General features: G+C 30.3%; 7 protein-coding genes across 7 annotated transcripts; 4 read left to right on the top strand and 3 right to left on the bottom strand.

Moving 5' to 3' along the window:
* Positions 1–845: 845 nt before the first annotated feature.
* BX663DRAFT_525430 (thioredoxin-like protein) lies at positions 846–1,581 on the top strand. Its single transcript, XM_051529766.1, has 3 exons — positions 846–975; positions 1,042–1,116; positions 1,188–1,581. The coding sequence occupies exons 1-3, from the start codon at positions 900–902 to the stop codon at positions 1,340–1,342; spliced, it is 306 nt and encodes a 101-aa protein (XP_051378308.1). The 5' UTR covers positions 846–899; the 3' UTR covers positions 1,343–1,581.
* A 650-nt stretch (positions 1,582–2,231) lies between these two features.
* Positions 2,232–3,922, top strand: BX663DRAFT_490175 (WD40-repeat-containing domain protein; the record flags this gene model as incomplete). The annotated part of the gene is made up of 7 exons (XM_051524942.1): positions 2,232–2,440; positions 2,489–2,629; positions 2,693–2,812; positions 2,864–2,969; positions 3,018–3,082; positions 3,153–3,414; positions 3,470–3,922. 7 exons carry the CDS (start codon positions 2,232–2,234, stop codon positions 3,920–3,922), a joined length of 1,356 nt encoding a protein of 451 aa, XP_051378307.1.
* A 1-nt stretch (position 3,923) lies between these two features.
* Positions 3,924–8,556, bottom strand: BX663DRAFT_525423 (uncharacterized protein). Its single transcript, XM_051529765.1, has 5 exons — positions 8,377–8,556; positions 8,190–8,321; positions 7,796–8,137; positions 4,241–7,716; positions 3,924–4,184 (listed from the first exon to the last, which is right to left on the bottom strand). Exons 1-5 carry the CDS (start codon positions 8,533–8,535, stop codon positions 4,025–4,027), a joined length of 4,269 nt encoding a protein of 1,422 aa, XP_051378306.1. The 5' UTR covers positions 8,536–8,556; the 3' UTR covers positions 3,924–4,024.
* Positions 8,557–9,543: 987 nt separating this feature from the next.
* On the bottom strand, positions 9,544–10,651 carry BX663DRAFT_546534 (uncharacterized protein; the record flags this gene model as incomplete). Its single annotated transcript, XM_051530967.1, has 3 exons — positions 10,460–10,651; positions 10,233–10,429; positions 9,544–9,903 (listed from the first exon to the last, which is right to left on the bottom strand). Exons 1-3 carry the CDS (start codon positions 10,482–10,484, stop codon positions 9,544–9,546), a joined length of 582 nt encoding a protein of 193 aa, XP_051378305.1. The 5' UTR covers positions 10,485–10,651.
* Positions 10,652–11,295: 644 nt separating this feature from the next.
* Positions 11,296–13,768, top strand: BX663DRAFT_525415 (dynein light intermediate chain-domain-containing protein). Its single transcript, XM_051529764.1, has 9 exons — positions 11,296–11,456; positions 11,506–11,721; positions 11,779–12,042; positions 12,092–12,291; positions 12,379–12,472; positions 12,528–12,859; positions 12,929–13,138; positions 13,228–13,254; positions 13,328–13,768. Exons 1-9 carry the CDS (start codon positions 11,315–11,317, stop codon positions 13,631–13,633), a joined length of 1,791 nt encoding a protein of 596 aa, XP_051378304.1. The 5' UTR covers positions 11,296–11,314; the 3' UTR covers positions 13,634–13,768.
* Positions 13,769–15,654: 1,886 nt separating this feature from the next.
* BX663DRAFT_264166 (uncharacterized protein) lies at positions 15,655–15,965 on the bottom strand. Its single transcript, XM_051521919.1, has one exon. It carries the CDS (start codon positions 15,846–15,848, stop codon positions 15,690–15,692), a length of 159 nt encoding a protein of 52 aa, XP_051378303.1. The 5' UTR covers positions 15,849–15,965; the 3' UTR covers positions 15,655–15,689.
* Positions 15,966–18,078: 2,113 nt separating this feature from the next.
* BX663DRAFT_525408 (uncharacterized protein) lies at positions 18,079–19,972 on the top strand. The gene is made up of 4 exons (XM_051529763.1): positions 18,079–18,563; positions 18,611–18,743; positions 18,807–19,099; positions 19,199–19,972. The coding sequence occupies exons 1-4, from the start codon at positions 18,146–18,148 to the stop codon at positions 19,708–19,710; spliced, it is 1,356 nt and encodes a 451-aa protein (XP_051378302.1). The 5' UTR covers positions 18,079–18,145; the 3' UTR covers positions 19,711–19,972.
* The last annotated feature ends 587 nt before the right edge of the window (positions 19,973–20,559 follow it).

Raw genomic sequence — 20,559 nt, 5'->3', positions numbered from 1 at the left:
TGAGAATAATTCTACTAGGAAAAAATTATATATATAAAACTGTCTATTCTTCTTATACAAACTATTTGGCTATTTATATTTTTCTTATGGCTATAGATGATATTTATGGATACTATTTCATTAGTATTGTGTTAAATATTAACCTCTTCATGATATTATCAACAATCATGATCTTGTATTATATTTGACAGATTGCTAATTTAATAAGGGTTTCATTTGGAGATTTTACATTTCTTAATTACATAATTTATGTTTGACATGATGATATTGTTTATACAACACTATTGTATAATTAGATATTTAATATTTATATGTTGTTATATCTTTATATTATGTACAAATACAACATATATCGTCAACTTCAAATAAAATAGTATAACTTAAACTACTTAAATAAAAGATATATATATTCAAAGGTTTTTCGGCATAAACTTTATTGATAAAGCATAATAGTAACTCACTTTCAAACACTATACAAGCGAAGTAAGTATTTTTTTTTCTTATGCACAAATTTATTACATTTCAGCATATCTATCAAAACAGTTATTAGCTACATTTATAACCTGATTACTAAAGCCTTTTGATGACAGAAGAGAAATATATCGTGATTTCTTATATTATTCTTTAACCCTTTGGTTTCAGGAGTATATATATATATATATATGTATATATAAAGTCATATATTATGTAAGAGCAAACTAGAAACTGATGTTATCGATATTATTAATAATATTCACAGTTCGAGGAAATTCGGATAGTTAATTTAATTGGCGATTTTTTTTGTATTATTAATCAGATTTAATGCAAAAAATTAATATATAAACGTATATTTTCGCTTGTTACTACTAAAGTATACATTCATATATTTCCTACATATATTCTATACAACTTTAATAATAATGTCTGTTGCTCAGCAAATCGTTGAAGAGTTTATTAAAAATAATGCAGTTGTTATTTTTGGAAAAAGCTATTGTCGTAAATATATATCATTTTTTTATATACATATATTATCTGTACTCATTGACATATATACAAATATAGCATATTGTAAAAGAGCAAAAGCTCTCTTAAAAGACCTCGGTATTGAGTTTGTTGATATAGAAATAGATTTACATCGTACGTGATCACATAATATCTAATAGCTAAGTTTGTGTATTTACTTATTTTTTATTTTTATTTTTTTTTAGCTGATGGGAAACAAATTCAAGAATATCTTTTCGAAAAGACAGGCCAGCGTACAGTTCCTAATATCTTTATTAATCAACAACATGTAGGTGGATGTGACGATTTATTAAACGCAAATAGTAATGGAACTCTGGAAAAGCTTCTTAACAAGCAATAGACTTGTGTATACGATTATAAAGCATCCTCTTAAAAAAACCTTTGTAAAGATTTTCCAACCTTCTATGTGTTATTAATGTCAAAATATCCTGAATTGAGTATTTCCTTTAGCATTGCTTTGTTATAAAGAAAGCTCAATATTTTTTGATTATTTATCTATTTTCTAAGTAATAAATTCATTAGTTTATTAAGTACATTGTAAAAACAACAACAACTAAGGAATAAACGACTATAATTTTTACATATTTTTATTAAATGCTTGTTATCATTTTAATTTGCTTTACTTGGCAATATTGTTATAGCCTATTGTCTACTTGTCGTAAAGAAGAAGAATTAGGAAGATTTGTAAAATTTAGTGCTGGTTTGACCAAATAGATTAAAAAATATGTATAGTGTTTCTAAATAACAATTTTAGTATTGTCAAGAGTCTAACTGCAAAACTAAAAAATAAATTGAATCATTTTGATATCTTTACAACATGATAAGTTATATTATTATTATTGATACAGTTATCTCTGTAATAAAATAGATTATTAACGCGACTAAAACATTCTTGCACTTTCCAATTTTACTTCAGTTATTCAGTTCACTTAACAAAATCATATTCTATTATATTATTTAATATACGCTTTGACCCATCATTCAATCGATCTGTCTCAGTTCATGGAGTAGCAAGTAATCGATTTTTTTTATTCCTCCTTTTGACCATCTTTTTTTTTCAAAACAAAACAAAAAAAACTTATTTAATTGGCCAAAATTTATATAAATTTTTAACAATGCTGCTGGATTTTTTTTTTTTTTTGTTTTTTCATTCAACTAAATGAATTTAGAATTATTAGGCATGCCAAATTACTACTAACACCAAAAAAACACAAACAAACAATTAATACATGTTATTTGTAGATCCTTGGGAACAGGAGTATCCGCAAATAATAGAAGAAATATTAGAAGATGGTTACGTACTTAATTGTAAATTTAATCGACGTGGAACCTTAATAGCAGCTGGTTGTTTAGATGGACGATGCGTCGTATGGGATTTTGATACAAAAGGCATCTCACGTAATCTAATTGGTCATGTGAAATCAATATCCAATGTAAGGTAATGATGAAAACAAAGTTCATATATTTTGATAATAACATGAAATAGTTGGTCACATAATGGAAGGTATTTATTAACTGCATCAAAAGATTGGACATGTATTTATTGGGATTTAGTGTCGGGTACAAAGAAAACAAAGATTAGATTTGATACCTCACTTATTATGGCGCATATGCATCCAAAAAATAAGTAAGAGTGAAAAAGAAAAAAGCGATTTGTTAAAAGTTTTTTTTTAAACTATATTGTTGTTAGTAATCGATTTGTGGCAGCCTTATTTCAAGTAAATCCAGTAATAGTAGACATAAACGGAAGTGATGTTATAAAGACAGTATTACCTACAGAACCAGAAAATAAAGAAGAATCTATAAAGTCGTAAAGTTAATTTATATATACACATATACACTTACTTAACGTACTATGTAGAACATCATTTCTTGTAACTGCAATAACGTGGAATAAAACTGGCAATCGAATATATACCGGAACATCAAAAGGATATTTAAATATCATAGACGTGGAAAAGAATAAAGTAAGATAATCCCGCTATGCACAAATGTTATAACTAATAAATATTTAGATTGTTTATACAACAAGAATTACAAATACAACAATAAAAGATATCCAGTTTAGTAGAAATGGAAGGTAGATTATTTACTATACTAATTAAAGAGATTGTATTCTATAATATTAATATTATTTATGATATCAACAGAGATATGTTAATTAATGCCAATGATCGTGTTATAAGATATTTTCATGTGGATGAAGAGAGTGGCATTCCAGAATTACGTAACAAATTTCAGGACTTGGTTAATAGAATTCAATGGAGTAAGAGCTGCTTTAGTTCAGACGGTGAATTTGTTATTGGTGGTTCAGGTCATAAAGCAGAGCATAATATATATATTTGGGATAAAAATATGGGAAACCTTGTAAAGATTTTAGAAGGACCAAAAGAACCATTAGATGATATATCTGTAAGGAAGATGCTCTTACATATGAATATTTTATTAATTTGACATTCATTCATAGTGGCATCCTGTGAAGCCTATTATAGCTTCAGTAAGTAGCTTTGGTAACATCTATATCTGGAATACAAAACACGAGGCTAATTGGAGCGCATTTGCGCCTGATTTCATTGAACTGGAAGAGAATTTGGAATATGAAGAAAAAGAGGATGAATTTGATGTGGTACCTGAAAAAGAAAAATCAAAACAAAAAGAGGAAGATGAAGATATTATAGTTGATATAACAACATGTGATACAATTCAGGCTTACATTGACTCAGACGATAATGAAGAAGATAAAGAGGAACAAGTCCTTTATTTGCCTACTTTAAATATGGAAGATAATGATGAAATAAGTAGTGATGAAGAATTTGCCAAAAAATCAGTAAAGAAAACAGTAAAGAAAAAGATATTGAAAAAGAACAAAAACGTGAATGAAAGTATGGACGAACGACCCAAAAAAATATTAAAAAAGTAATAAAAAATGTTTATTTATCTAATTACAAGTGAAAAAAAAAAGAGAAAATGTGTATATGTCATAATATAAACTTTGAGGGATTCTGAGTCTTGTAGACTCTTTTTATTCTGTCAAACGTTCAACGTATGCAAGTGTTCTTTCTTTAACTTTTTGAACATCATCTTCTGTACCGTGAACCTTTTCAAATTGAAGCCATTTCTTGAATAAAAACTTCATCTTTTTTGAAGAAAACTTCATTGATGCAACACGCTCAAATAGACGTCTATAATATATATTTGTATAAATATCTATTTCTTATATAAATTATTAAATATATACCTAGTTAATTCTTTATCGCCAGCCTTAATTTCCATGTCAAGATATACATTCCATAAATCTAAACGTTTAGGATAATTGCTCATTACACCTTCTAGAATAGTACGACCTCGTTCAGCTTCACCATGCTTGAATTCTAATTGTGCGAATTTAACAATAGTTTGAACATGTTCATGTTTGGGTAAGACCTTTAAGCTCTTTTGTAACAATTCACGAGCTTCATCAGCTTTATCGTGTTGAATATAATAAAGAGCAAATCCAGTCCAAACTTCAGGAGATTGGCCAAACTTCTTTGTCATTTCTTGCCAAAGTCCCTCAGCTTTATCCAATTTCTCACTACGTTCATAAATCTTAACTAATTGAAGGTATACCTTGATGGGCTCGCAATAAACCAAAGCACGTTTGAAAAGCTCTTGAAGCGTTTCTTCTGTACCAAAGTTGTTTTCCAAGTTTAGTAACGCAACCCAAACGTTCATCTTTTCTTGTTCTTCACGGAAATTAATAGTCTTTAAGGCACGTTCACCAATGTCACGAGCTTTACCAATTTCTGATAATTGAAGTTGATAAGCCATGTAGTTAATCCAAAGATAAGATGAATTAGGTGATCCAACTAAGAGACGTTCATAATCATTAGCAGTTTGTGGAGCATTTGCATTTAATTGGGCAGTTAAATCTTCAACTTCTTGTTTCTTGTTCTTCTTTTTCTTAGTGCTAGTATCATCCTCATCTTCAGAACCAGATTCCTCTTCTTCATCGCTAGAATCAGGTCTGTTATTTATACCTGTCCAATCAAAGCTGTCAATATTTAATGCGGGTGCAGGTGTCGATTCTTCTTCTTCATTATCGGATTCTTCTTCATCTTCATTAACGTCAGAAACATCCTTCATTTCTTCATCTTCTGATTCATCTACTTCAGGCATTTCTTCATCACTATCTGATTCTATTGTTTCGGATGCCTCCTGTGCGTCATTACTTTTAGTGCTAGAAGTCAATGTGCCCTCTACAACACTCTTTTTAAGTGAGCCTTCTAATTGTTGTTTTTCATAGTCAATATAAATAATCTTCAACTTTACAAGCTGACCAACGTGATAGATTCCCTTCCATTCTTTAACAAATGAATCAGACAAATTAGCAATCTTAACACGAACTGTAACAGATTGACTCAACTTAACAAAGACGCCAACTGAAGAAACATTAAAGACATAACCCTCATAAACTTGACCACGCTTTACATCTTCAAAACACTTGATTTCATTAGAATCAATATCAGGATAGATACGAGAAGGTCTCATAGAGACATCTACTTGTCGTTTTTCACTGTTGACATTAGTGACTACAACACGAACTACTTGTCCTTCTTTAAGAGAGGCTGTTGGGTCTTCGGTTAAAACATCAACAATGTCGGTTAAATAAGCCTTAGCGGTAATCTTGTGGGTGATATTAAGAGTAACTCCAGTATTTTTATTTATCTGCTTGATGGTTGCATTCAACACTTGTCCCTTTTCTAAATCAGCAAAAGAGGTTATAATAGGAGCAGTTTCATCTTGGGCATTCATAAATTCAATAGTTTCCTTATTTTCATCAACAGCAACTACAGTAACACGAATGGCTTGGCCACTGACAAGGTGTTTATCAAGATTGTTGCAGATATTGGGATCAGAAGACACCATATGCTTGCGAAGTATACCCGAGGTATGACTACCAATATGAACAAGTGCAAAACCTGAATGGATATCGGAAAGGAAACCAATAAAATGGCTGCCTACCTTCAAATTGCGAAGCTCACGAGTACCTTCATCATCAGCTTCGAGACGAAGAGAGCAATCGATATGTTGCTTTGTTTTACCTGCATGGCTGAGAGGTAAATAGGTCTTAGCTCTTGTATTACGAATACCCAAAATCTTAACTTGAATTTCTTGTTTGGTTCTGAATTGACTCAAGGGAGCCTTAGGATTCTTAATATCCTCAAATGAATTGTATATTTCCGAGACGTGAAGACGACCTTCGATATTATTTGGAAGCATAAGGTTCAAATGCAACTTCTTGACAGCTTTGATAGTTGCGGTAACAATCTTTCCAGGAGCAAGCATGTCATCTTTAGCCTCGTGCTTAGCTTCCAATTGGGCCTTCTTTTCTGCCTTCTTTTCTGCTTTCTTCTTAGAGTTAATCAAAGAGACTAATAAACGATTTTCTTCTGGATTAACGCTCATTACAGTTGTTTTTACTGTTTGACCAATATGGAAAACATCATTAAAGTTTTCAACATGTGTTTCTGTCATCTCACTTCCAGGTACAAATGCACTAATATTGTTGTAATAGGCAACAACACAACCGTTGTGTTTAATAGACACGATTACACCATGACTTACATCATCTTCTTTAATATTACGAAGGTCAGTAAAGATAGGATATTCGCTATTAATTAGTGATTTCTTTAGGGTTAAATATACCCTTTGTTTCATAAGATCAAGGCGAAGGACGCGGCATGAAATCTTTTTGCCAGCCTTGAATTTAAGCTCAGGGTGGGTGAGCTTAACATCAGCCATATGTATTGTGGGAACAAGACCGCTGATTGACTTTGAAACCTTAACAATAATACCTGCAGGAACAATCTTTTCAACTTCACATTCAATTGTTGAACCAACTTCTATATCGGCGATATGCATATACTTTTCAGCTAAGACACTAGGCTGTAAGGTTAAGACAAGAAGTGCATCAATAGGATTATAGGATAAGACACGGGCACGATGTGTGCTTCCAACCTTGAATTTGCCTGCTGTGCCATTAAATGTAGAAATATGTTCATCAGAAAGACGTGAAATATGGACAAAGCCAGATACGCCTTCAACGCCATCCAAACTAACCCAAACACCAGTCTTATTGCTGTAACGAGCAATTTTAACATTGTCTAAGAAAGAGCCAGGAGGGAAAATATCGCCAACGAATTTTTCAGATTTTTGTTTATTGGAGAGTGTGGGAACATCCAATTCTAATGCGTGTTGTAAGAGTGTGCCACCAATTTTCTTATCATCAATATTAAGCATAGTAAATAGGGTACGGAAAGTAATCGTCTGACCAATTTTAAAGCTCTTTTCAATTTCAATAGATATGGGAATATGTGATTGATCAATTGTTGTACGATAAAGGCCTTGCATTTTGACACTTAAACCATTATTTTGAACAGCATCAATAACACCTGTAACTAATTGACCAGGAAGGATTGAGATAATACGAGAGAATGGATCGGCGACAAGAGCACGGCCTACCTTGCTGCGATCAATTGTAACATTAGCCGTACGACCTTTAACACTCTCAACTGCACATTCAACATATTGTCCAACAATGAGTTCTTGATTGCGGTTGTATTTTTCAATAAAACTCTTTGATTCTTTAAGAGGCAAAAAGCCAGTTAATTCTTTTACACCCAAATCTAAAATATAACCATGATCTTCAACGCTTTTGATGGCAGCGCCTAAAGTCTATTAAACACATATCAATATTTATTAGTCGAGTCGTTAGACTTTAATTTACTTTTCTTTTCATTTCAAATCTACTTACAAGGCCAGGTGTAACATCAACTTTTGCAAGATCTTCGTGAACAAGATTAGGTTTCAAGGTTAATTCAATAATTTTTTTATCATCTGTTTGAAGATTGATGATCTTGCAACGAACCCATTGACCAATATAGAACATATCATTCAAGTTAGGTAAACCGGTAGTTTCATCCATATTTTCATCTTCGTCATCTTCATCTGCAACTTTTTCAACAATCGTACTAAGTGATTCTGAAATTTCTGTAATAGGTACAACCCCCACAAGATGATGAGGTAATGAAATAATCAAGTCAAGTTCATTGATACGAGATACACAACCCATAAGACATGTGCCAACCATAAGTTTCTTTAATAGTACGTTAGTACCTTATATAGCCATTATATTTTAGTCAAATTACCTTGAAATTTAATTGTTCAATGTAAATACTATCTGATTTCTTTTTTTCCTTTACAGATGTGGTTGCCTTTTTGGATTTTTTAGTAGACTGAGCTTTTCTTTTCTTTTTAGCAGGTTCTGAAGCATCACTAGTCTATATAATATAGTCAATATAAGTTACATAAAATATATCATTTATTTTGTTTTACCGTAAAAAGATCTTTAGCAACTTTATTTGAAATTTCTCGATGTTCAAGGGGTGTTAATGCACTAGCACCTCCACGAGGAAAATTTTCTTCAGTTGGTGCAGTAATACTAACTGCTGTGGCATTCTTCTCTGTTTCGGCACTAGATTTTCTCTTCACCATATTAACAATATTAAAAGAAGCTATTAAAGACTTTTTTTTTTTTTTTTTTGTTAAAGGACTTTTAAAATATAGAAATGATAAAAAGTCACAATGGCTTTTATTTTTATCTTTATTTTTTTAATGCTTAATACAATTTTTAAACAACGGTATTTTTTTTTTTTTTTTTTTTTTTTTTTTTTTTATGAATGCGCAACGATGAAAGCTCATTTTACACATTTTTCAAAACAAATTTCTACTATTAACTAAATAATCATTCTATGTAATTTACAAACTGCATTCTTACAAATACTTCCTCAGTAATATGCTTTACAGTGTAATAGCCAAAAAAGCACCACCAAATATGCTAAAGTACCTAAATAGAAATACTAAACTTTAGGAGTAAAGAGTTAACATAAAAACTTAGAAATGAAAATAACAAAGATGAGAGTATAATAACGACATGATAAATAGAAAGAAATGCATAATACTTTAATATTTAAAAAATCCTTCTGTTTTGGGAATTTGAAGGTATATTTTAAAGCGCCTTACATGAAATAAGATCATGCAGTTGCTTGTCGATATTGTACTTTTACTGTAAAGTATTAGTATACTAAACATCTACTTCTCTATGTATTAAAAGGGGAAATACGTCATTGCCACATGTGTTAGAAGCTCACTTCTATATGAGTTTATTAATTAACATAATAGACTATCAACGAAAAATGAATCAGCCTCTCTTAAGGAAAGACCTACCCCCCTTTTTTTAATTTTTGCTCTGGGTTATAGTCGACAAAACTAGGTTGGGTCAATAGAATAAAATTTGGTCATTTCCAAATCAAATTGGGTCAAAGTGGAAAAAAAATAAATTGAGACGCAATGTTAGTTTCTTTTCTAGGCCAATAAAAGTTATTTTAAATGTTTCGCTCACCTTTTTTAAAATGTGTACAAGAGTGTGCTACACTTACCAAAGGCCTCTGTTATAAAATTCATACATCGTATCGTAGGATTGTATACGCTTTCTGCAAGCAATCAAGAATTTTGAAATTTCTCCGGTTTTAATGAATCCAGTTCTGTTATCATTTTATGTGTTTCTGCGTGCTTCGGTTGATGAATCTTTCGAATGTGAGCTGCATCATTAAACCCACACAAGTGGTAATACTCCTCTTGACTAAATGATCTCACTCTACCAGTTTGATCAACAATAGTAAAAACCGTGCTAATTCCAGGGTCTACCGCCCACACTTGGCACCCATTGTCAATGTCTTTTTTCAGGTCAGATGGTCTTACAGGAGGAGAGTCTATATTATCCTTCTCTGTAATTCTCGAGAAAAGACAAGAAACTGAATATCCATTCGCGTAGATAACATTCCTAATATAACTTGATAAGCCCTAAGGCATTACTAAATTAAAACTATATAAACTTACTTAAAGACCCTCTTCCCATTGTAGAGTTTATCTTTTGTTTTAAATCCAATTTTAGAAAAATCAAAAAGTTTGTAATAAAATGCAGACAGTTGCTCTTCATTTTTAGTTCCTGTAGTATAACCATCAATAGTTGAAACTCTGACCAGTCTCGAGAAAGCTTATGCGTCAATCTGAATTGATTTTCTTTGCGTTGAATACAATGGTAACAGAGAGAAAAAACGATACCCACGTTTATCGGTGTATTTTGTGGGGCAAAATATTTTATCCTTTATCCTTGATTTCACAGTGCTTACGAAAGTTGACACCATTGGTTTGTGTTCTTGAATACTTTGAAGCTTCTTTCCAAAAATAAGAGGCGCGTTACCGTTAATCGAACTCAAAACTGCTTCTTTCAATGATTCGAATTTTCGTCTATTCAATGACGCCGCAAACTGTAGCTCTTTTAACTTTCGATGAACATATGCTTTGGAAGCAACGGTTTCGGGGATTTCTTTAGTTGTATGTACTTTTTTTTTTCAACTTCTTTCTGCAGGAAATGAAGCCATTTGAAAAAGATGTATGGCTGGGAAAATAAAGTTTCGGGGTCACAGTCTACTTGTTACTGGCTCCATAGATTTTTGATCTTTTGGAAAAAAAAAGTGCTATTTTATAGTAGGATAATAACTCCAAGTATATAAAAATTTAACAAAGAGAAAAAAAAAAAAAAAAAGAAAAGGGTTAACGTTCAAAATCGGCTAGCATATTCACAAAAGCTTAATTTAATCGAAAATCTTTAGTTCTATTTGATATGTAAACTTGCTACTGATTACAGTACTCAGCAGTGAATAAGCTGCAGAAGTGAGTATCGGATACTTCATATAACAAATTAATGTCAGAATTATGTATAAACATGTAGAAAGTATGTGTAAACGTATTGAAATGAATATTCAAGCATAAGACAATCAAACAAAGTAATTAATTTATACGATTATTAATAACTAGTTATTTATATATTAGTTAGCTAAAGTAAAGAAATTTTGTGACATATCTTTAATAGATCAATATAGTCTATTTGAATAGTTTCCCTGATAAAATATGGCAACAAATACTCATTTATAGTTTCAAACTCTTATTAAAATAAAGACAAGAGTATTATTTTCAAGCAGATTGAATGATATTTAAGCGCAACATATCAATATTTCTTTACTATTAACTGTTGAAGACAAGCTTTAAAGTTGTAAAAAAAAAAAAAAAAAAAAAAAAAAACACTGCAAATGGCCCTGAAAAATTTCGTGTTAAAAAAATTATCCAATTACAAACAACGTGAAAATTATTTTCATATTTATACTTTCATAAATTAATTTATATTTTGTTTAAAACTTATTTTTAACAATAAATGAGTACAACAGCAACAACAGCAACAACAACAACAACAGCAGCAACAACAACAGCGAATGAAAAAGATGAGATTTGGTCTACTATCTTGACAGGTGTAGCTTCATCTAAAATGGTACCCACTAAGAAAGTTCTTATATTAGGTATTTAAACATTAAATTATATTTTACAGTTAAATAACTGTACTTTTAGGTGATCCCGGAAGTGGTAAATCAACACTTATTCATTACTTAAAAAACGATCCTGGTCCACAAATAATCCAAAATGAAAATGAACAAGCATCTACAACTAGTAATCCTTCTTTTGGTATTACAAATAATTATACACCAATTCCTGTAGATGACAATACTACGAATACACTCGCTTTGAGTTATAACTTTATTAATGTACAAGATGAAGATAATGAAGGTATTTTATAAATATAATACCTGTACTTACTTGTAAAATTTATGCCATTTTGTATAGCCATTGCACGTTTAGGTGTATACCAACTTGGTCTTTCAGCTGACGCATATTTGCCTTTATTGAAATTCGCACTTAGCACAGATACTTTAGCTGATTCAGCCGTCATTATCGTATTAGACTGGACGCGTCCATGGAGATTTTTAGAAACACTTGAAAGATGGATGGATGTATTACAGCATCGTATAGATGAGATTTGTAAAGAAGGAAGTGCAGGTGAATTATGGAGCAGAGGAAAAGTAGTAGTCGATGACCTTAGAGAAAAGAGTAAGTGAATTATTAAATAACATAATTTCTTCCTAACAATTCTTTGCAGTTGAGCATTATCTTCAAACATATACCGAGCCTGTTTCTTTAAACACAGCATTTAATATGACTGCATCTACCTCAACTGGTTCACTCCAGTCCACTCCTTTAGTTACGACAACAACCTCAGCAGATCAAGTAACATTACCTTTGACTCAGGGATGTTTAACTAATAATTTAGGTATTCCTATTATTGTTGTTTGCTGCAAGGTAATTTATGCTGCTTTAAATTAAAAGAAAAAAAAAGAAGAAGAATAGAATTAATTTAATATACACGTTTATATATATAAATAATAGAGTGATGCTCAGAACACACTTGAACAAACATTAGATTATAAAGACGAGCAATTTGATTTTATTCAGCAGAATTTACGTTGTATTTGTATGAAATGTAAGTTTCAACACTATTATACTATATGGATATATGCAACTTACTTCTTTATTAGTTGGCGCCGCATTATTCTATACCTCAACTCTTCAACCCTATACCTTTCATAATTTACGTCAATATATTCTCCATCGTTTATTAACAAGTCCATCAAAGACTTATCCATTCAAATTAAAGGCACAGGTTGTTGAACGTGATTCTGTGCTTGTACCTGCAGGTTGGGATTCATGGGGAAAAATTAGAGTTCTAAGAGAAGGATTTGATTGTGAAGGTATAAATCAAGGTTGGGATACCGATATAGATGCTATCATAGATAAACAACAACCCGGGCCTCATGGAGCAAGAGGAAATTACGAAGAAATTATTCAAAATCCTAATTCTAAAGAACAGGTAAGTAGGGACAATAATGTATATGTATGTATATTGATTGTTAACATAATTACTTGTTGTTTTATTTAGCCTCTAACTAGTATCCCTCCTCCTGTTACTTGTGAAGATGAACAATCATTTTTGGAAAGACATTACGAAACTTTGCAACATGGTGTTGAATTACTTAATCGAAAAGGCACAGGATCAATACCCTCAACTAGACCTAGTGTTGTTGGACCACTTGGTGTTTCCTCTGCAACTGTTGAGTTAATGCGATCTAGTGATGACCGTCGTCACAAGGTATATATACATACATACATACATGCATATATATATATATATATAACTAATCAAGTACTGTCAATAATAATCTTTTAATATCAATATAGGATTCTTCATTAGATGATTCTCTAAAGGTAAATAATATACACATATACATAATAATAATAAAACAGAATGTTATGCTTAAATTCGCATTTAAATTTTTAGTTATCTTCAAACTCACCAACAAATATAAGCAATATGTCATCAGGTTCCAGTTTACCAGCAATTGATACAAGTGTTAATCAACCTGGAGGCCCATCACATGAAGTTCTGGCCAACTTCTTTCAATCTTTATTGGTTAAAAAGGCTTCAGCCTCTTCTTCCCCTACTTCTATATTAGGCAATGGAGGTAATGATGATGTCTCATCACCTACTACGATATCATCAGGTATGGCAAGGAGACCTACAGTTAGTAGAAAAGATGTTCATAAGGAATTAGATCGTATGCGACAATATGTTAATAAACCTTAAATTTATTTATTTTTTAAAAAGAAAAGAAAGATAAATATATACATAAATATAGATGTGTATATGTAGGGAAATTACCAGCATATCATATTTAATATAGAGAGATATTTAATAAACCTATAATACCATCATAAATAAGTAAATTTTAGTATTATATTTGGCCTACTTTGTAAATGAAAATAAGATGGTCGTCTATTTACCACAGCAAAGACGGTATTTGTATAACCTTTATCTATAAGATGAGAAACTTAGTTAAAGAGAAAAACAAAGTACAATATCGCTTATTCATAATATGACTATGTTGATAAAAGATATTTATGAGTAATCAGTCTAGAAAAACCTCATTCTTAAAGGTGGACTACAAAGATTATTCAACAATCGTTTTTTTTTATACAAATATATACAATTCTAAAGCTTACAATAGAATTCAACAAGGCTGAAAATTTGTATACACTTTTCCTTACAACAACTCTAGATTTACAGTCAACGCACCATGTAATTATAACATACCGATTGTACTTGTTCAGAAATATATATTTTATCTATTAATTTAGCTGTGGACAGTGTAAATAAATCTAATAAATACTATGAACTTCATTAGAGTATAAGAACTATTGTAAGAAAATATTACTGTATAATATTGAAATTAGACAAGTTCTAGATGCATATGGTAAGGACGGAGAGCATCAAAGTCTTTAAAACAACATTAAAGTAATTACTATCTTTCTTCTTTTTGTATGTGCTTACATTCAGATTTGTATTTCATACTACATATCAAAAAAAAAAAAAGATAATAGTAACCCAATTCATTATACTCTTTAAAGAAAAGTATTAAGGAATTTAATTTAAAATTTGCTATGTAAGTCCCTCTAAGTTTTATTCCCCTCTGGGACATTATTAAGTCTTTAATGTTAAATTAATTGCAAAAGAAAAAAAAAAAATGAAATTTGTCAGCAGGGTTTATTTTACTTTGCCCCAAACTTTGTACGTTTTTATTTATTTTGGCTAGAACAAAATTGTTACATTTAAGTAGCACTTTTTTTTTTATGACATGTAGAAAATTGGAACAACAAATGTAGATGAAAGTACGATCGATAGTTATTAAAAATGATTAAATATTATATACTATCTTTGTTGAATTCTCAAATTTGAGAATCTATGACTTGATTAATAAAAATTTGTTAGATGGATGCAATTGTATAGATGATAAATATCCTATAGTGAGACAAGATATAAGAAAAAAAAAAGGGAATGGGGCTAAACAATACTTTTGAAAGCAATATTATAGTATTTTACAAGAAACGTTAAACGTTAATATAAAAAAAAAGGTAGAGGAACCTCAACTGTTTGAGCTTGAGGGACGAATCTTTTGTTATGGAAATATTTATTCGATTCATTTGGTGCTTAGCATATGATCGGTTGACAAGGTATTCGAGGAAAGTTGTACCTGGAAAGTGTTTGCTTATGTAGAAGCGGAGAACAGAATTGAGTTACAAAATTGTCATGGTTACATTAACAGTTTTTAATCTATATTCTTATTCATGAAAATAAAATAAAGCGACTCAAATGAGCACACAGTAATAAATTTTATTACATTGCCTACATCAGTTCAAAAAGGAGAAAAGGAACTAAAAAAAACACTCTTAAGATACAAGAGGTAGAAAAGAAGGAAGAAAGAGTAATCTCAAATGTGAGCAGGGAAGCAAAAAGAAAAAAAAAAAAAAAGAGAATATCTGTCTACATAGGAAGAGGTGGAGAGGAAATAACATTACCCCTATAATTAAAAAGTACTACATTTATGGAAACCTTCCCAATCTTTGTACGAGATATCTCACCATTCCTAAAGAAAGGTCTTGCGACTGCGTTTTGGAGGATGAGGAGTCCGAAGTTTGGAAAAAACAAAATACTTATCAAGTGATCATATCGGCTACTGATGGTTTTATTATCTTTATCCATTTCGGATAAATTGACAATTTTGAAGTCTTAAAGGCAGCCTCCGTTGTATGGATTGGAATATATAATTTGGAAGATATTAAATTTAGCTAATTGATTTTTAATTTCAAATAGTACATAGTAAAAATGTATTAGGAAAGAAGCTATGTTGGTGGTGGGATAATGTATATTTAATATACGGGCATTGTTGATACCTAGTTTTTATGATTTTATTATAAATTGTATACATAAGAAAGTGTATTTTAATGGAGAAATAGATAAACATAAAGCCTTGGTTAGGTGATGAGGGGTTAAAGGAAGCGAATATCCAATTCCACTTTACGAACTCAGCACTTATGCTTATCACGAAAGAGAAAGATTTTAGTTCAAGTGAATTTAATGGGATCACACCAAGAGGGAACTGTGGAATTCTTAGTTAAGATGAGTGGAGTAGAGACAGATAAAATGGGGATTGGAGAAACCAAGTTATGCTGAGTATTCTAATTTTTGGAGTAAACTTTTCAAATTTTGGATATCATACTGGGTGTTGGCACATTGAGAAGACAAATAGAAAACTTGTTGCCGAAGGAGAAAAAAAGTAGATGATTATTGTTACTATCAGTAGTTGGAGGGGTATAGAGTTCATTAATAGGACAGGAAGGAGGGAAATCAGTGTCTATTGTATTACAGAGAGTGAAGGAGAAATTTTTGAATTGGATTTGAGGAGAAGTCTGTTTTGTAGACCCATATCTGTAGAGAGAAGTTACTTTCTTGCAGCAAAGACAGCTGAATTGCTTTTTGTTTGCTGTGAAAGCTGTCAAAAGTTCTTTCGCTTGGGAGAGTAAAAGTAGTACTGTCATTGTTTGTTCTTTAGAAGGACTTTGATTGGATGACAGTTCAAATAGAATTCGAAATAAATGTATTAGATTGAAGGGTTAATAGAGACTATAATGTAAAAAATGATTATGATGTTATACTTTCCAAAAAATGTAATTTTTATTAAAAATAACGTTGAAAAGCAAAAAGAGAATAATTAAGATATATTTAATCATATTTACAATTGTTTAAAGGGAATAAAATGCTACAAGGAACATCAATGCTTTATTGAGGCACTTTACTATAAACCAAAGTATTTGACAAACTAAATAGGTATTACACACTATGTCATAATCGATCTTTTATGGTTCTCCAATACGATATAAGAAATTTTAATATGTATATAAATAAACCGGCTGTGTTCTTTTCATTTTCAAATATTACTTCTAAATAAATATTAGCTCTTTTATGCTAGGTCAGAACAATAGGCCCTACATAGAAATGTTACACATGAGTTTTATAGTGATAGCCTGTGCATAATATTTAAAATACTTTCATAGCAGGGCAGGAGAATGACATATTCATCATAAAAATTATTAAGAAATGTATAAACATATTTATCATAAATAATATATTTTATTCAAAATTTGTTATTTGTTATGTTAAAATAAAGTTCCGTATCATTTGTTGCAGATGACTTTTTTATTTATATGATCTAAAAGAAATATTTTTTATTTTAGTTTAAACCATGTGTGGCAAAATATATAATTCATGTGTATCACATTTCTTTTTATTTCTTATTTTTCTTTCTCTTGTATTATAAAGGGAATTTGACATTTGTGATATGTAGCATATTATCAAACTATAACGCATACACCATCTCAATCTTTCAATATATGAAAAAAAAAAGTTAAAAAAAAGCGCTCCCTTTTCCTTTTGTATAAATGATATACAAAAAAAATACATATATATTTATATAGATCGACACTATCATCTATATAAACAAAGGTTATAAACAAGACCATTTCGAATAGGAGAAAAAATGACTCTCTGTATCACTATAAGCTTCAATTTTTGTTTGTTTCTTGTTTATATATACGTAGCAATTTACAAGGGGCTCAGGGGGGATAAGGAAGTTAAGAAGAAAGGGAGAGAAATTTGGGGTTAAACAAAAAAAAAAAACAAAATAAAAAAATCTTTTATTTTTCTTTCACTCTAAATAAAGTTTTTACACACAAATATATTAAATATGAAGAGAGGAAATCAGAATTTTTTTATTCTTTGTTTTTCATATTTTATTATATTTGTATATTTATTTTGAACGATTAAAATGATACTTTGGGCGGTTAAAAATAAAGGGGAAAAAAGCGGAGAAAAGAGAAGGGATTTTTCCATGTTATGAAGGCTTTATATTTACATATAAATATATATATAAATACACACATATATATAAATATATATTTATATACATATTTATATGATATCCTGTGATGAAATAGTAAAATAATAATAATAATTGATAAAAGAGAAAGAGTATTGTGTTAATCATATAAACAATCAAATAAAGTATATATTAAATCTATTCTTTCTTATTTTGGGTTCCTTTTTTTTTCTCCTTATCATCGTGACCGCCACTCTAAATAGCTTTGAAACGATTTTATTTTGAATCAAGTATTTAATTTAAATATTCTCTTTCTCTTTTTTTTTTTTTTTTTTTTTTTTTTTTTTTTGTATATTTCTTTTCTTTTTATTACAATTGATATTATTATGGACGGACTCTATCAAAGCCCACCTTATGCCTATTTGCCTCAACAAAACTCTAGTGCAGATAATAATTATCATAGCCAAACTAATACCTTGCAACATCATACTACCTTTGATAGACCCTTCCATCATTTGCCTCAAATGAATACTAATAATAATGATACAATAGATTCTTACAATAATAATTGGTCAAATCAACATCATCATTATCATCATCACCATCATCCAATTCAAATACCATCTTCTGCATCCTTTAGTACTTATGGCTTATATCCTTCAACTCATAATAATAACAATAATAGCTTGATTATCCCCACTACAGTGCCTCCTCGACCAAAAATGATAGCTAATCTTTGGGAAGATGAAGGTACCCTTTGCTATCAAGTAGATGCAAAGGGCATTTGTGTTGCTCGCAGACAAGGTAAAATAAATATTATTATTTTATTTATTTATTCATGTATTCTATAGATAATGATATGATCAATGGTACAAAGCTCTTAAATGTTGTTGGTATGTCAAGAGGTAAACGTGATGGAATCCTCAAGAATGAAAAGGGCCGTGTTGTTGTTAAGGTTGGAGCAATGCATCTCAAGGGTGTATGGTAAGGAAGAAATAAATGATCTATAATTCATTACATTTAATAATTATTATGATTATATAATAGGATTCCTTTTACTAGAGCTAAAGAATTGGCTACTAAATTCAAAATTTTGGATTATCTCTTTCCCCTATTTGTAGAAGAACCATCTTATTATTTATGTAATAATGCAGCACAAGCTAATAACGCGTCTGTCAGCAATAAATGTAACATGGTATCATCTACTCTTAACTATCGACCTTCTTCTGGTGAATATGGTTCTCCTTCATCTAATAGCCTCTCTACTAGTACTTGGGATAGATCCTCTTATTCGACATCGTCCTTTATGAGTCATCACTATGATCAGCACAGTCAGCAAGGTTAGCTTTTTTTTTTTTTTTTTTTTTTTTTTTTTTTTTTTTTTTTGTAGTACAACTCAGATATGCATGTATTAACCCTTTTCTTTTTTCAAATAATAGTTCTACATAGAGCAAGCCTTCCTGACTTATCTCTAACTCCCAGCTCACGAACAAACCCATCTATTCATAATGCTTCTGATGACCTTTATCTTTTGAATAACAATAATAATCCTTATGATTTTTATTCTCGTCAATTAAACAATAATCGTAGTAATGTTACTAATTACCTTTATTCTTCTTCTTTGCAACATGAAAATGACATAAAGCCTTCTTCTGGTACAACGCGCTGCCAAGATAATAGCAAGGCAGATTCCAAATTATCACCTGTTAATATCAAAGGTGAACAGCTTGATGATGAAAAGCAGCCAGAAGAAAGTGTGGGGTCCACAACTCCCAAGTCATGGTTCTCACCTGAAACTCCTACTGCAGTCCTATTCCAAAATAATAGAAAACGAAAGACAATTTCATCTATGGAAACAACGACAACTATAAAGAAAGTTAAGAGACCATCGATTATCTCACCTACTTGTTCACCAAGAAGAATCAAGATCGAAACCGAGGATTCATCATAGTTTTATTTATTTTATCACCATCACCACCACCACCATTACTCTTCCTCCTCTTCTCACTTCCTTTATCCCCCTTTTTTTGATTTGTGGCAAACTACATATAAATACACATACTATGCATATACTAGATATACATTATACAAAAAATATATTATTATTAATACTACTTTACAACATTTATATACAAGTTGACAAATAATAATAATAATAAAAAGGTATTTTTCATTATTATACTTTTGTTTTTTTTTTCTCTTTTTTAAAAGATTCTCGGCTCAAATATTTATATACACATATAAGAGTAAAAATATAAACCATTACATCATAACACTAAAAGAACCAAACTTAAATATTAACAAGTACTACGTTTAAAAATATCAGTTAGGCACACTACTATATTGAATGCCGGATTATCAATAAAATAAAATCCCTTTGAGATCAAGTATGTAAAGAAGAAAAAGAAAAAAAGATTGTACAAATACAATTTTTGACAAAATAAAATACAAGTACTTTGTTTACTGTAATCTTTATTCTCTTCTTTGACTTGATATAATTAAAATGTATTGTATCTATACAATTAACTTTATAAATCTACTAAACGCCTCAAGCATCTATAATTTGTATTTTTTGCGTAAGTTCTCAGTTTTCTACACATACAATAAACGATATAGGAGGCAAGAAGCTACAAGGATAGTATTTGATGATAAGCTTAGCAGAATTCCTTAAATTGTTTGGCTTTATTTACTTTATCACGCGACCGTTTGTTCTAAATCAGATGCCATTAGTAGGATTTTACTATTGGATAATACAATTCCGGATGTTGTAATAAAAAATACCTTTTTAGTGAAAACCCTT

Source organism: Cokeromyces recurvatus, assembly GCF_025118155.1.
Source record: "Cokeromyces recurvatus strain NRRL 2243 chromosome Unknown BX663scaffold_42, whole genome shotgun sequence".
In the NCBI taxonomy this organism is placed as follows: domain Eukaryota; kingdom Fungi; phylum Mucoromycota; class Mucoromycetes; order Mucorales; family Mucoraceae; genus Cokeromyces; species Cokeromyces recurvatus.
This window is presented reverse-complemented; position numbering and strand designations above follow the sequence as displayed.